Source organism: Budorcas taxicolor, chromosome 15 (assembly GCF_023091745.1).
Source record: "Budorcas taxicolor isolate Tak-1 chromosome 15, Takin1.1, whole genome shotgun sequence".
Classification (NCBI taxonomy): Eukaryota; Metazoa; Chordata; class Mammalia; order Artiodactyla; family Bovidae; genus Budorcas; species Budorcas taxicolor.
Genome location: NC_068924.1, coordinates 61,040,660 through 61,056,303, shown reverse-complemented (window position 1 = coordinate 61,056,303; position 15,644 = coordinate 61,040,660). Strand labels below are relative to the sequence as shown.

The 15,644-nt window shown below is 44.9% G+C and overlaps 1 protein-coding gene across 1 annotated transcript in view; it reads left to right on the top strand.

Annotated features, from left to right (window-relative positions):
- LOC128059930 (uncharacterized) overlaps positions 1-15,644 on the top strand; it is a 199,941-nt gene that overhangs the window by 92,542 nt on the left and 91,755 nt on the right. The window contains exon 3 of the mRNA XM_052652177.1: positions 1,168-1,411. Coding sequence (XP_052508137.1) covers positions 1,194-1,411 — 218 coding nt within the window. The 5' untranslated portion in view covers positions 1,168-1,193. The remainder of the gene's footprint in view (positions 1-1,167; positions 1,412-15,644) is intronic.

Genomic DNA, 15,644 nt, shown 5'->3' with positions numbered 1-15,644 from the left:
AATTGATAAAACATTTTAAAATTGACAAGAAAATTGGCCTGCTTATACACTGCTATGGAGGATATAAATTGGTACCACCTTTCTGGAGGGCATTAACTTATATCAAAATCCTTAACAATTTACTCTTTGACCCAGCAATTCTGCTTCTAAGTATTTATCCTAAGAAGATAATCACAGATGTGTGTGAAGGTTTATTTACAAAGATTCCAATCCCAATTAACAAAACTTGGAATCAAAATCCTCAGTATGCAACAAAAGAATATTTGATAAATTGTGGTGCTTCTATACAGTGGAATATAATAGAATCCAGCATTGCAAGTGACAAAAGAGAATGTTTAAGCGTATTTATTACTCTTTCCTAGAGAAGGGCATGGCAACCCACTCTTCTTGCCTGGAGAATCCCCATGGACAGAGGAGCCAGGTGGGCTACAGTCCGTGGGGCTGCAAAGAGTCGTACATGACTGAGCGACTAAGTACAGCATAGCATAGACACTCTCTATTTAACATTAGCGAGTATTGTTAAGCACAGGAGATGACAAAGCAACATGAGCGGTGTGATCCTGTTGAAGAATGTGTATGCAGGTATATAAGACTGGAATAATGCACATGGAAGTGTTAATAGCTGGTATTGTTGGGTTTTTTCCTCCTTTGTTTGTGTGTCATCTAAACATTTTCCATAGGACATTACTTTTGTTCTAAAAGAAAATTAATGCCCTCAAAAGAAAAAACCTTACAGTTGATAGGCCCAATTGATAATATTTTCTAGTAAACATTTTATTTTATGCTGGTTGCCTAAGCTCTGTCTTGATGCCCTTAGTGATGGTACAGATTTTGTCAGAAATGGTGTCCTCCTTGAAATACTTTGTGGAGCAGAGCACCTCTGTAGAAATGTACTTTAAATTCTTACTGGTCAAATTCAAACAAAGGCTTCACCTGTTTCTGTCAGTGTGTGTCAAAACCTTTTAAATAAGGAATCCTATTTAAAAAGTCAGTAGGTTTGTGGTAAGGACCTGGATTATCAGGGAAGATTTATTTCCTAGCCAAAAAAGAAAAAAATCTTATTTCCTTTTGAAACCAATGGTCAAGATTTAATGCAATTGCCTTTGTAAAACTAAAATCAAGATTTCCGAAGACCATTCTCGTCCTCTCATGCTTTTTCTCTTGAAGGTACTGTGCAAGGCAGCAGCCCCACTATGACCTCTTGGGTTTCGAGGCTGCTTCCTAGGAATGGCCGTTCCTTGGCTACAGCATCAGAGAACCAGCGAGCTGAGGATCGCCATCGGCACCAGGAGGCCTACGGGTACTTCTTGCCCATCCAGACGAGGTGGCAGGACAATGACCAGTACGGCCACGTGAACAATGTTGTGTACTACAGCTATTTCGACACGATTATCAACCAGTATTTGATCAGGTAGGTGCGGGCTCTGCATCCCCCATCCTCACGTCTCCTTTCTGGCATGCTCTGGTGGGGGCAAGTGCAGGGCATTCTGGGAGGAGATGCCCATTTTCCTCTAGTGTTTTTGCTGGTATGGCTCCTTTGTTGAGCCAGCTTGAAGTCAGGTTATTCTGGAGAACAGCTGGACCACTAGGTGAGTGAGGAGGATACTGTTGCCCTGCTGCTCCTGCAGTCACAGGTGTTTGTCTGTCTTGGTCCTTTGCACTAAATTGTCAGCAAATGTGCAGGCTTTGAATCTCAATTAAGCAACTACACAACAAGCCATGTAATATCCAAACCCTGAAACTTGAGCAGACAGTAACATCAGCCCTCAAGGCCTTTTTGTGAGGAAAGCAGCTGCTTCCCTCACCGAGAGCACATAACGGGGAGGAGAGAGAGACTAAAGAGTAAGGATGCATATTGTAGCCTCTGAACACCATGATGACAGGATTGCTGCCTGAAGTGTGTTTGCAAAATTGGTTAGTGTATGTTTGTTAATATCATTCTCTATATGAAAAACTGGGCTGCACAGAGTGCTGTGTAAATCCCAGCTCCAATTTGTATTGGCTGTTTAGTTTGGATCAAATTATTTAACCTTACTGAGTCTTTTGTAAAAATAACTCACATATATTGAGCGTTTTCTCTGTGTCCAGCACCGTGAAGCCTTTTGCACAGCCTTTCTTGTTTAATCCTAAAACAACGTGATTCGAGAGTAGCAGATTGTTGCCACTGCCTGAACCCCCTTGCCTGTACCTTTCAGGGCATGCTGGCCTAACTGTCAGCTATCAACATTAACATTTCTTTGCCTAAGGACTTTCTCTGGCCACCAGAGCCCCTTTGGCAGGCAGGCCAGAAGTGCAATGAATCAGTGCTCCCTAAAAGCAACCTTCAGTCACTGACTGATGGGAGTTAGTATATAATATGAATACCCCACCTTCCTTACTCCTTGGATAAGTTACCTGAGCTACATGCTGTACACAGGCTCCTAGGCTTGCCTGATGGGGTTAGGCTCCATTTCCCAGATTGGTAGCTTGAAAAAAACTGAGATAAAATTTACATACCATAAAATGTGAAAGTGAAAGTCTCTCAGTCGTGTTGGACTCTTTGCAACTCCATGGACTATACAATCCATGGAATTCTCCAGGCCAGAATACCGGAGTGGGTAGCCTTTCCCTTCTCCAGGGGATTTTCCCAACCCAGAGATGGAACCCAGGTCTCCCGCATCACTGGCGGATTCTTTCCCAGCTGAGCCACAAGGGAAGCCTGCCATGAAACGTGCTATTTTAAAACCATTTAAGCATGCAATTTGGGGGTTTTAGTATATTCACAATGTTGTCTAGCCATTACCACCATCTAATTCCAGAACTCCATCACTCCCCCGCCTTAAAAGAAACCCCATCTCTGTTAGTAGACATTCTCAGTTTCTCTCTCCTCCCATCCTCTGTCTCCATAGATTTGCCAATTCTGGACATTTCATATAAATGGAATCATACTATATGTGATCTTTTGTGTCTAGCTTCTTTCACTTAGCATTACGTTTTCAAGGTTGGTCAATATTGCAGCTTTTATTAGTCCTTTGTTTCTTTTTATGGCCGAATAATAACCCATTGTATTGTACTGTATTTTGTTTGTTCCTTTGCATTGGATGGACATCTGGGTTGTTTCCACTTTTTGGTTATTATGAATAATGCTGCTATGCATATTTGTGTACAAGTTTTTGTGTGAACATGTTTTCAGTTCTTTTGGGTATGTACCTAGAATGGAATTGCTTGAATCATATGGTAACTCATGTATTTAACTTTTGAGTAGCCATCAAACTGTTTTCCATGATGACTATACCGTTTATATTCCCACCAAAATGATGAGGATTTCCATTTCTGCACATCCTTGGCAATACTTGTTACTGTCTGTCTTTTTTGCTTGTCGTCATCCTGGTGGATATGAAGTGGCATCTCATTTTGATTTGCATTTCCCTGATGACTAATGATGTTCAGGATATTATCGTGTTCTTGTTGGTCTTTGGTATATCTTCTTTGTAAACACACCTATTCAGATCCTTTCCCCATTTTTCAACTGGAGTATTTGGATTTCTATTGTTGGGTTGTGAGAATTTTTATATATTCTGAATACTACACCCTTATTATATCTGATTCACAAATACCTTCTCCCGGAGATCAAGATGTTGGAGTAGAGGGATGTGGAGCTCACCCACTTCCACAAATACATCAAAATACATCTACATGTGGAATAATTCTCAAGAATATCTACTGAAAGCCTGCAGAAGATCTCATGCAACCAAAGCTGCAAGAAAGATCCCCACCTGCTTGGGTAGGACTATGGGAAAAAGGGAAAAGACAAATACTTTCTCCCATTCTGTGTTGTTTTTTTTTTTTTCACTTTCTTAATAGTGTCCATTGACATGCATGAGCTTTTAATTTTGATGATAGTGGTAACTTCTTAAATAGCAAATGCTTTATTGGCTACTTTCTCCTCTTGTCCCTTCCCCACTTCTGCAGGATGATTTAATCTATAAGATGTACCTTATAGTTTGCGCTCACAGTGCAAATTTGCTATGTAAAGAGAAACTAAATGTCTTCTTTCTTCAAAAGAATAGAGCAGCTTGAGACTGCCTGGTTCTCCCATATGCTGTGTGGCCCTGAACTGTCACAGTAATTCTACTTTGTGTGCACCTGTCAGTGAGGCCTCTAGAACTGGCTTACACTTGCTTACTTATGAATAATAAATGTTTTTTTCAGCACTCGTGTTAGCTTTTAGGAGAATGTGTGGTTTATACTTTGAAATCCACAGCGGGAGGTAAAAACAGTATTTGAGGCTTTTTGTAATTTCACATCATTTGTCACATAGGGGAACTTGACAATGAATTTTCCCAACTCACTCCAGGGCCACTTACTCTTTTTAAAGGAAGGATCAGCCTTGTAATTTCTTTGGGTTGACTCTTAACTTTATTGCAGTTGAGAGCTAGTGGTGTGTCTTAGTCAGTTTAGGTTGCTAGGTGTGTGTGTGTGTGTGTGTGTGTGTGTGTGTGTGTGCAAGTTGCTTCATTCGTGTCTGACTCTGTGATCCCATGAACTGTAGCCTGCCAGGTTCCTCTGTCTGTGGAATTCTGCAGGCAAGAATACTGGAGTGGGTAGCCGTTTCCTCCTCCAGGTGATCTTCCCAACCCAGGGATCAAACCTGCATCTCTTATGCCTCCTGCATTGGCAGGCAGGTTCTTTACCACTAGTGAGTGCCACCTGGGAAGCCCTGGGTTGCTCCAATAGAAATACAAATTACTGGCTTGAATAGCAAGTTTTTTCCTCCCAGTTCTGGATGCTGGGAAGTCTAGATCAGGGTGCCAGCATGGGCGAGTTCTGGGAAGGGCCCTCTTCTTGGTTTACAGATACCTGCCTTCTCGCTGTATCCTCTCATGACCAAGAAATGAGAGACAGAGCCACCCTCATGACCTCATCTCAACCTGATTACTTCCCAGAGACTCCACCTCCTTCCTAATACATTCCATCAAAGGGTAGGGTTTCCATATTTGAGTTCGAGGGGGAACACAGACACGCAGTCTAGGACATCGCTTTTGTGCCTTTTGAAGTCTTCCATTTGTAAATGGGCCTTCTAGAAAGGCAGTATGCAGGTAACGGTTGAGTCCTTCACCCAGTGGAGATTATGTCTGTGTGGTCTCAATTTGTTATCAACCGTTTCTTCCAGGTTCTGCTTCTGCCAGGCTTGGGGGTAGGGAAGGGGGTTGGCAGCATGTGAGGAAGAATTTCTGCCACGGTAGTGTCCTGTTTCGTGTAGAAACCCTCAGATATTACGCATTGACTCCAAAACTGTGACAATACCCTGACTATTGTGGCCAGAGACGTCCTGATCCTGACAAAAATGGACTCACTTTCATACGTTTCCTAAGAGATCCGAGCGTTGTGCAATAGGCTGCTCACTCGACTGTCAGAAGCCAAGCCAGCACCAGAGAGGTGTGAGGACCCTGGGAAGACCAGCCAGGGAGAGGCAGGCTCATTTTGTCAGTGCGAGGGAGGCAGCTGGTCAGGTGGAAGCGGTGCCTCCCAGCCTGGCCTGCTCGCTGGCCCTCTTCCACCTGGCTTTTCTAAGGATGGGCGGCTCTGCACATGTGCCAAACACTGTGGGATGATCAATGAACCACACCCGTGTCTGGAAGATTCCCTCTTTGAGGAGGGTTTTCTCCAGGAGAGAGAACCAGGGTGTAATGGAGGGTGTGGAGGGGGAAGGAGAGAAAGAGTAGAAGAGGCCACTCAGACTGCCCAAAGTTCCCATCACTTTGACACGCAGAAGGGGTTAAGTCATTCTTGAACAGTTTATCGCTCATCAATTGTAATTAAATATGTTTATATTAAATTATGTTCTGTAATTAATGTAAAATCCTTTAGCCTATGCTGTTATTAGAACCAGATGCTGAAGTACCAACAGTATTTCAACATGACTGTGCTGCCTCGCCAGCTGTCTAACTGTAATTACTTTAATCTCAGCTTGTTATCTAATTATCACCTTTGTAAAGGGAAAAGTACTCTCTAATGCTTACTGATTGTTTCAGATGATGATGAAGAGCGGGGAACAGCTGTCAGAGATCGTGGGCCCTGCTTATCACCACGAAGGAACTTATCTTGAAACCTAGTCTGGGCCAAACTGCTGAAAAAAGATGTCCCAGGCAGGAACTAGGGACTGGCCAGTAAGGGGAGACAGTTGGTGTGCTGGTTAAGGGTGTGGCCCCTGTGGATAGAGTGTCAGGTGACATCTGCCTCCTCCAGTGATGGCTGAGGGGACAGGTTAGTTAATCTGTTTAAGACTCAGTTGTCCCATCTGTAACATGGAGACATTAACAATACTAGAATCTACCTCGAGGATTGCTGTGGAGACCAAATGAGATACAGCATATGAAGCCGTTAGTGCAGTGTCTGATAAAATATACATACTTAGTAAATGTTAACTATTTTTTCTTTTTGATAAAAGTCAGGGTTGGTGTTCAGTATTTCCATCTTGGTCTTTGAAACAATTGAAATGGGTGTCTAAATGCCAGCAGCTTGACATGACCTGTGTGTTTTCCAAGTAATGCTGAAGTCTGTCCTTTTGGGGCTGAAATTTACCTTTGCATTGCTTATTAAAAAATGGTTCACCCAACCAATGTAAATAAGTATTGTCAGGGAGATCTTGAAGCTCTTGAGGGGAAGTAAACTGTTTCGGAGTATCCTTCAGTACTTTATGCATGTGCTTGCGTTTCAGCGATTGATTTGGTAACTGTATTTCATTCGAAAATAATCATTAAAACAGATAGTCTTAGGATGTTTATTAAGCCTTTACTATCCTCTCGGCTTTGGCTCTCAGGGCTGCATTCGCATCAGAGGGGAGCTGGCAGTCTCTTTCTGCTGTGAAATAGAACCTCTGTCTGTCCAGTTGACTGTGAGGTCCTTGAGGGCAGGATAGGACCTTCATCATTCTTCTGTATCCTGAGTAGATTGCCCTGCCTGGCAGGTATTTTGTTCTCCCTCAGTAAGTATTCCTGAAAGAACTAAACAAAAGAACTCAACCTCAGACCATGCTGATCATCCAGGGTTTTTCCTTTCCCAGTGGCAGGAAGAAACACTGCCTCCTGGGGCTGCAGGGCAGGTCTCAGTCTCCCATGCTTGTTTTTGCCACCTATTACTGGGCTTTCGTGGTGGCTTAGATGGTAAAGAATCCATCTGCAATGCGGGAGATCTGGGCTCGATCCCTGGTTGAGAGGATCGACTGGAGAAGGGGATGGCAACCCACTCCAGTTTCCAGGTGGCTGTAGTCGTAAAGAACTCGCTTGCCAGTGCAGAAGACGTAAGAGACGCAGGTTCAATCCCTGTAACTTTCTCAGGGTCAGGAAGATTCCCTGGAGGACTGCATGGCAACCCACCCCAGTATTCTTGCCTGGAGAACCCCATGGACAGAGGAGGCTGGTGGGCTATGGTCCATAGGGTTACAAAGAGTCAGACACGACTAAAGTGACTTAGCATGCACACACTGCATCCTCATGCCAGGAAACCACAAAGCAGGCCGGCAGGGAGAAAGATCAGAGCGGGCAGTGGGGTCTGACCTTCATGGTGACACATCGGCCGTGTGTGGTTCAGCAGTGAGAGGAGCAGGAGGCCTGAACTGACCCACCCCAAGGCAGGCCGCCTGAGAAGGGCAGAGTAGCAGGTCTTTATTGTCAGGAATGCCCAGGTGCAGAGAGGGCTGCTTTGCAAGAAGACTCCTACTATTCATCAGAACAGAAATACTACGAACTCCATATAAACTCCCTTCAGTAAAAGACACACACCCAACTCTGGAGTTATTCTTGGTTACAGTATATTTGGCACTTCCCTGATGACCCAGTGGTAAAGAATCTGCCTGCAATCCAGGAGGGGCAAGAGACATGAGTTTGATTTCTGGGTCAGGAAGATTCCCTGGAGGAGGGCGTGGCAACCCACTCCAGTATTCTTGCCTGCAGAATCCCATGGACAGAGGAGCCTGGTGAGCTACAGTCCATGGGGTCGCAAAGAGCTGGACATGACCGAAGTGACTTAGCACACATGCCCACACAGTATATTTGGGTATTGAAGGAAATAGCCTAAAATGAGAGAATCAACCCAGCAGCAGATACCTTAAGTCTCTGTCTGAGCCTCATCTCCCATCACTCCTCTCACGGTTTCTTTGTCTCTTGCGATGGTAAAACCCCCTGGGTTGCTCACCAGCCGTGTGCTGATTGGCAGCTCTGTGCATTTGGTTCAGCTGTTACCTCTACCTGGAACACCCCTGCTCCTATTCTTCAACAGTCCACCCTCCCAACCGCCCGTCGCAGATACTAATAGGACTCGTGGCCATTTTCTGTATCCCCGTAGGATCCTGGCTTTTCTGTACCAGAGACCCAGAAACTTTCAGTAAACAGCCAGATATGAAGTATTTTTGTCCTGGTGGTGGACTGCGTAGCAGCTCTGAGACTCTGCAGCTGTGGTGGGAAGGCAGCCGTAGACAGCATGTGGTTGAATCAAGGAAACCTTAGTGGAGTTCCCTGCTTGTTCCACTTCTCCGTGCTCTTGTGGTTTCACAGTCCAAGTGACTCTTCTGGCTGCTTCATCATGGTCGTTAATGCAGTATCACTGAGTTTTTCCTCTCCTGATGACGTGTCACCCAAATTTGAACTCCTCAGACTAGGGACTGCAGTGTCTTAGCCTTGCTTTCCTCACAGAGCAGAGCTGAGACAAGCTTGTGCATACAGGTGGTTTGTTTTAGAAATGGATCCCCAAGGAGAAGAAAGGAGGCCCAGGAGGAGTGAACTCAAAGGAAGGGCAATCCAGTAATACTGAGCTGATCAGCAGAGTGGGCAACAGCAGCCAGATCCCACTGAGCATCACCTTCCCCTCCAGGAGCTGCATAGAATGGGTCTCGGAGTTCTCTGCCCACAGGACAGAAACAGGAGCATTTATCCGCTGGCTCCATCCCTCCTTGGTCAAGGTTTGACCCATGGAGTGTTAGCTCCTTTCTCCTCCAAGGGTGTACATGTGTTAGATTCACTGAGCAGATTTCTGTAACCCTAGGTCAGAAAGTGGGAGACTCTCCATGCTGTCCAGGCAAGGGGCTGCTCGGTCACGCCTGAGCACCAGCAGGGTCGTTTGTTGCAGCAATGGCTGGAATTCAAAACGGGGAACTAGAGGAGGTGAGGCCACTCGGCAGAGGTGTCTGAATGTGTACTGTACCTGTTCTGTTGCCCAGCATAGTTAGTTGCGTGTCCAGTAGCAGTGGTTAAGAGGGCAGCTGTGGGTGCCAGACTGCTCAGGTTTTGCTCCTGGTGCTTCTTCTTACTGATTGTGTCATCTCAGGCAGCCTCCTTATCCCTCACTTCTTCATTACTCTCTAGAGTGGGGGTTATAGTCCTTACTTCAAAGGTTGTTGTGAGGGACAGGATGCTTAGAAAGGGGCCCGTGTTACGTGCTCAGCCAATGATAGTAAAGTAAAGTCGCTCAGTCGTGTCCGACTCTTTGCGACCCCATGGACTGTAGCCTACCAGGCTCCTCCCTCCATGTGATTCTCCAGGCAAGAGTACTGGAGTGGGTTGCCATTGCCTTCTCCAGGGGATCTTCCCAACCCAGGGATCGAACCCAGGTCTCCTGCATTCCAGGCAGACACTTTAACCTCTGAGCCACCAGGGAAGCCTTCAGCCAATGATAGGTACTTAATAAATACTGAAGGGTTTTTGACAGTGGGCTTTTGTAAGCCAATACTTCTATCTTTGTTTATTTTTTAATGTTTGAATAAATACATTTAATACTCCTTTCAAAAGAGTATTGAAATACTGAAATACCTTACCAAATAAAAAGCATTAAATGAATCTTTTTCATTAGAAATGGAAAAATAGAAAATAAGAAAGAAAAAGACACAGAACATCAACCTACTGCTGAAACTGAGTATGACATTAACCTCTGAGCTGCCTAGCACCCAAGAAAACAAGGGAAACAAGCTGTATAGTTCTTATTATCTGATAAGAAAAAACATATTATTTCTTCTAGAAAAAACAAACTTTTTTCTCTCAAATTAAGTTCTAAAGGGAATTTAAAGAAATTTACTAAGGAGGCTTGAGAAACAAAATCAAAAGGATGTAACTAGTGTGGAAAGAGAGATTTTTTTTTGTTGCAGGTCTGACTGGTACTTGCTGTGTGTGGGTGCTCACTGGACAGATGAAAAATGGAAAGTGTTTTCAGGGGCAGATTTTCTTTTGAAAGAGCTGGTAGCCTACCTCTGATAATGGGTATAAAAGCGTGACTCTTAAAGAATCTGCCTGCAGTGTGGGAGACCTGGGTTCAATCCCTGAGTTGGGAGGGCATGGAGGAGAAGAATACCCACTCCAGTATTCTTGCCTGGAGAATCCCATGGACAGAGGAGCCTGGCAGGTTGAAAAGAATCGGACATGACTGAGCAGCTAGGCACAGCGCAGTGTAAGATTTGGAGCCAGCGTGGAGGACAGAGGTGAGTGGGTCTGCCCCTGGGGATGTGTGTGGGGGACTGGGGGGTAGGCGGCAGGCCTTTCAGCTGCCTGCTTGCTCAGAAAGCCGGCCTGACCCCACCGGCCTCTGCTGCGTCCTCCTTCCAAGTCTCCTTCCTTGGTCCTCCACCCCAGGCTTACTGAGCAGACTCTTTCTGCATCTTCCTGAGGACAGTCTTGCCCATCCTCCCAGCGCGAGGCTTCCCTGGCTGGGGTGGCCCTGGGTGTCCCAGTCAGCCAGACACCGCACAAGGCTCTGCCTTTCTAGTCTCATCTCTGAGACCCTGTATGGACCGTGTGCCCTCTTGAGTACATTTGTATCTCGGGGTCTCCGTTTCCATATAGTTTCTCCATCAATGTGAAGTTCTCAGTTCAAATATTATGATCTACCTCCCCGAGTCCACAGAAATCTCATTATAAGTAAGATAATCTCATTTGCCGGTATGTGCTATAACCCACAGGCTCGGAAACGTCCAGATCCAGGATGCCTGGGAAGTCGGGCTGTCAGATTAATATACTGTGTGAAAATTGGGGCCGGAGGTCACCAGTCTCTTGATACACAAATCTCCCTCTGAGAATCTCATTTCATTCAGACTATCAGTTAGATTAGAAATACCCTAATTATCCCACTGAAATTAAATTACTTTATGTTAGGGTGATATAATGAACAACCATAAAGAGTAGATATGCGACCAGTCATCTTATTAGTCACAGCAAGACCAGCCCATACACTAAATGGACTTTGCTGACTATTGTCAGCTAGTCCCTGACTTCATAATAAAAAGGCAAGGGAAAGAGGAAGATGAGCGAGTTCTTGTGATTTTGTTTGGTGGGCTCCTGGTGCATTTCTCCACTGAGCTGCTAAGAGTTTCTCCCCAGAGGCACTGCTTCTGGTCATTAGTGGGGGGAAAGAGCTATAAAGCAGCCACTGTGCTCCTGACTTATTCATCCCCATGGCATTGGGAGGTCTCATGACTTACACGACAGGACCAGGCATCCACAGTCCTTCACTTCCTTTTTAAAATTTTTTTACTTTTAATTTTTATCAGAATATAGTTGCTTTATAATACTGTGTTAGTTTCTACTGTACAGCAAAGTGAATCAGCTATGTGTATACATATATTCCCTCTTTTTTAGATTTCCTTCCCATTTAGGCCACCACAGAACCCTGAGTAGGGTTCCCTGAGCTAGATGGTAGGTTCTCATTAGTTATCTGTTTTATACATAGTGTCAATAGTGTATTAATATATATGCCAATTCCAAACTCCAATTCATCCCATCCTCCCTTTCCCTCTTTGGTGTCTATCTGTTTGTTTTCTACATCTGTGTCTCTATTTCTATTTTGCAAATAAGATCATCACCATTTTCTAGATTCCATGTATATGTGTTAATATGCAATATTTGTTCTTCTTTTTCTAACTTAAACTTCACTCTGTATAACACTTTCTAGTTCCATCTGTGTCTCTACAAATGACCGAATTTCATTCCTTTTAATGGCTGAGTAATATTCCATTATATATATGCACCACGTCTTCTTTATCCATTTCTCTGTTGATAGACATTTAGGTTGATTCCACATCCTGGCTATTGTAAATAGTGCTGCGATGAACAAAGGGCTGCGTGTGTCACTTTGAGTCATGCTTTTCTCTGGGTATATGCCCAGTGGTGGGATTGCTGGGTCATGTGGTAGTTCTGTTTTTAGTTTTTAAAGGAACTTCCATACTGTTCACTTCTTAATTCCAGAAACCTTCCCAGTACCTGTCAAGTGATATGGCTCTGTTGCCAGGGTGCATCTGTCCTCCTAGAAGGACTAACCTCTATCAGTTGTATTTGTTAAAGTAAATGCTAGCAACTATAATGAATTACCTCCAAATCTCAGTGACTTAACACAACAAAAGTTTAGTTCTTGTTTAAATCAGTGTCAAATGGAGGTCTGTGTGTGTGTGTGTGTGTGCGCGCGCGCGTGTGTGTGATGTTTTGTCCATTCAGTTACTCAAGAACTCACCTTGTGGTTGTGAGCTCCCGTAGATCAGATTTCTCAAGAGCAGGACTGTTGACATTTTGGGGATAGATGATTCTTTGTTGTGGAGGACTGTCCTGTGCATTGTAGGATGCTTAGCTGCATCTCTGGCCTCTACCTGTTAGATGCCAGCTGGACATCCTGCCAGTGTGACAGCCAAATATGCCTTCACATATTATCAGATGTCCTTGGGGGAGGGGGACAAAATTGTCCTGAGAACTACCAAATAGCCAGTACTATCATTTTAAAGTGCATATACCTTTCAACTTCTCTCTCAGGCAGAGGATATATAGATACATTTGGGAAGAGATCATTGTGTGTACTGATGACCCATCATTGGACTTGGTACCTCAATGCTTATTTTATCCGTGTTGTTGTCTGTGTCCTATGGGTCATTTCCCAGAGAGGTGAAGGGATGTACTGTCTGGTTTACTAACTTACTGCCCAGGTGATAACATCACACCTTAAAATTGTGCTACTAGGTAATTCTGTAGCGGAAAGAGTTTTGGGGTTGGACACTCTTGTCCTGAATTCCTGAGTTGGCTGTGCTATTGCCCTTGTGATTATGGGTGAGTCAGGTCAATGCCAGGGTAAGTGAGACTCTGAACACCTACTTCCCTTGACGGGTTTTGGCAAACAACTCCCCCTCCCACATGCCTTCTAATCTGGCTGACATGCTGCAGCCAGAGAGACGTTTTCTTTACTTTTTTTTTCCGGAGAGACATTTTCGAATGGCCCTCATCCCCTTTACCACTTTTCCATGGCATCCACTTTGCATTTCAAATAAAGGCAAAGCTCCTCCACAGGTCCTGCAGAGCCCTGCAGGGTCTCCCCCTTTTCAGGCTCCTTTGGGGTCTGTTCCCCTGTTTTACCAAGCTTAATGTATCCTAGCCTTCCCCCTCCCCCACCCAGCTTTCACCAAGCCCCTGACCTTGTTGGGCTTTGCCTATGCTGTGCCCTCTGCCTCAAGGGTTTCCCTTCTCTCTTCTCTTGGCTCTTTCTGATCTTTTGGTTCTCAGCTGTATGGTCACTTTCTTGGGGATGTCTTCTGGATGCCCTGACCAGCTCTAATCCCCCTCTCCTGGGCTTTCTCTCAGCATCGCTCACAGGATCACGTCAGAGTTGCAGTTTTACGTTCATTGAAACAGCCATTTGAATGCATCCTGTGTAATCACCACAAGAGCTGTGAGTCAGGTCATATCCCAGGGCCTGGCAGAGTGCCTGGCACATAGTAGGTGCTAATACCTTTTTATTGCGTGAATGAATTAGAGATTTGGGCTGTCTGGAAATATTAGTCAATCAGGCCTGACACTGAAATGCAACCTGTTTGAGTCACTGTAAAACTGCTGACAATTAAGAAATACGATTTCTATATTAAGCTCAAGGGTACCCCCAAGAAAGCTAAGGTGGTCAGTGAATATGGTGTGGCATTCAGTATATTAGTCAGCCTGACTTAATCATTTCTACTGGAAATCTCATTAGAACTCAGAAACCCCACAGCCTTCCAAAACCTTTTATGTATAAATGCTCATGCCTGGGCAATCTGTAGGCAGCTAGCAACGCCTAGGATCCTGACTGTGGTGTAAAGTACAGTTTGCAGGTCAGCAGCCTGGTTTGGGGGAGGGGAAGACTACTAACCGTGTGGCCATGACTCCAGTGCTCTCAGTCCACTCATTCCCTCCCCAGGTTAAGGGATGGGGTGAGTAGTCCGTGAGTGTCTAGATACCGAAGTCAGTCGGAGGAAGGATATGCAGTCTCACAAGAGCCTCAGTCTCTTAAAATTCACAGCATGTGGCCACCTCTCAGCTCTGAACAGAGTGAGGTATGAAGTCATTTGCAAAGGGGCGTCTATGAAATTCCATTACACCATGCTTTTCAATTTAAAGGGAAAGACCTTTGTGGAAACTAATTTGCCATTGCTTTTAATCATGGAGCTTGGAGCTGGCAGGCTTTCCCGTCGCTGCAGCTACAAAGGCTCACACTGGTTTGCAGATTTGGTCCTCCTTTGCCCACCCCAGCTCAGCTCCTGGGTTCCATCTGTGGTTGTTGTATGTCCTCTAATTTTGGCAGTTTTTGAGACAAAAATGAAGCCATTATGTGTAGCGTTCCTGATGAATGTAAATATTTTGCAATCAGAACCCACTTGAAAAGAGAGTCAAATCAAAGTAAATAGGATGCACTCTTGAAAGGGGAACATCCTGGGGCTGTTTCTTCTCCCCTGTCAATCTCTCCTGCCTCCCAGAGGACTGTCTCTCCTATTCCTTTAGTCCTTTATTCACTCCAGCCCTGGGGCTGTTCCAGATCCGGAGAATGGCAGCCAGGAGTTCTGGAAAGTGAAAAACACCTTGGTAAGAGTCAAGAAATCTGGGTCCAGTCTCAGCTGTACTGTTTACCAGGTTGAGTGCCTTTGGGAAATTCATTAAACCTTTATGGGTATCTCATTTATCAAATGAAGAGAATTATACCTTTCCTGGAGATCATATGAGGTTTGGAGGGAAGATTGGGTTAGATCAAACCTAAGCATGTGGGTCTGCTCATGGATCTGGGGTTGTTGGGGAGTTAGTGATACCGATTTACCCCAGGTTACTTACTGAAGAGCGGTTGCCTCAGTCGAAAAACTGTGCTGACCAGAACCTCTCCAAGATAAATTTCACAGCTGCTTTAAATCCCTCTGGGCTGAACCTTTGCGGCCCCTGGAATCTCCTGGGGAAAGTAGGAAGATTCTGGAAAGAATCAGGCACTAATTAACCCATTTTCAGTCATCATCATTTAGCACAGATTTGTTTATCAGATAGGCATTCCCTGATAGCTTGTTGGTAAAGAATCTGCCTGCAATAGGAGACCCTGGTTCGATTCCTGAGTCTGGAAGATCCCCTGGAGAAGGGATAGGCTACCCACTCCAGTATTCTTGGGATTCCCTTGTGGCTCATCTGGTAAAGAATCTGCCTGCAATGTGGGAGACATGGGTTCAATCCCTGGGTTGGGAAGATCCCCTGGAGAAGAGAAAGGCTACCCACTCCAGTATTCTGGCCTAGAGAATTTTATGAACTACAGTCCATGGGGTCGCAAAGAGTCAGACACGGCTGAGTGGCTCTCACTTTCACTTTCTGGGGGGAGAAGAATGAAGAGTGGGATGTGGAGATAGGTGAGTGTTACAGGTT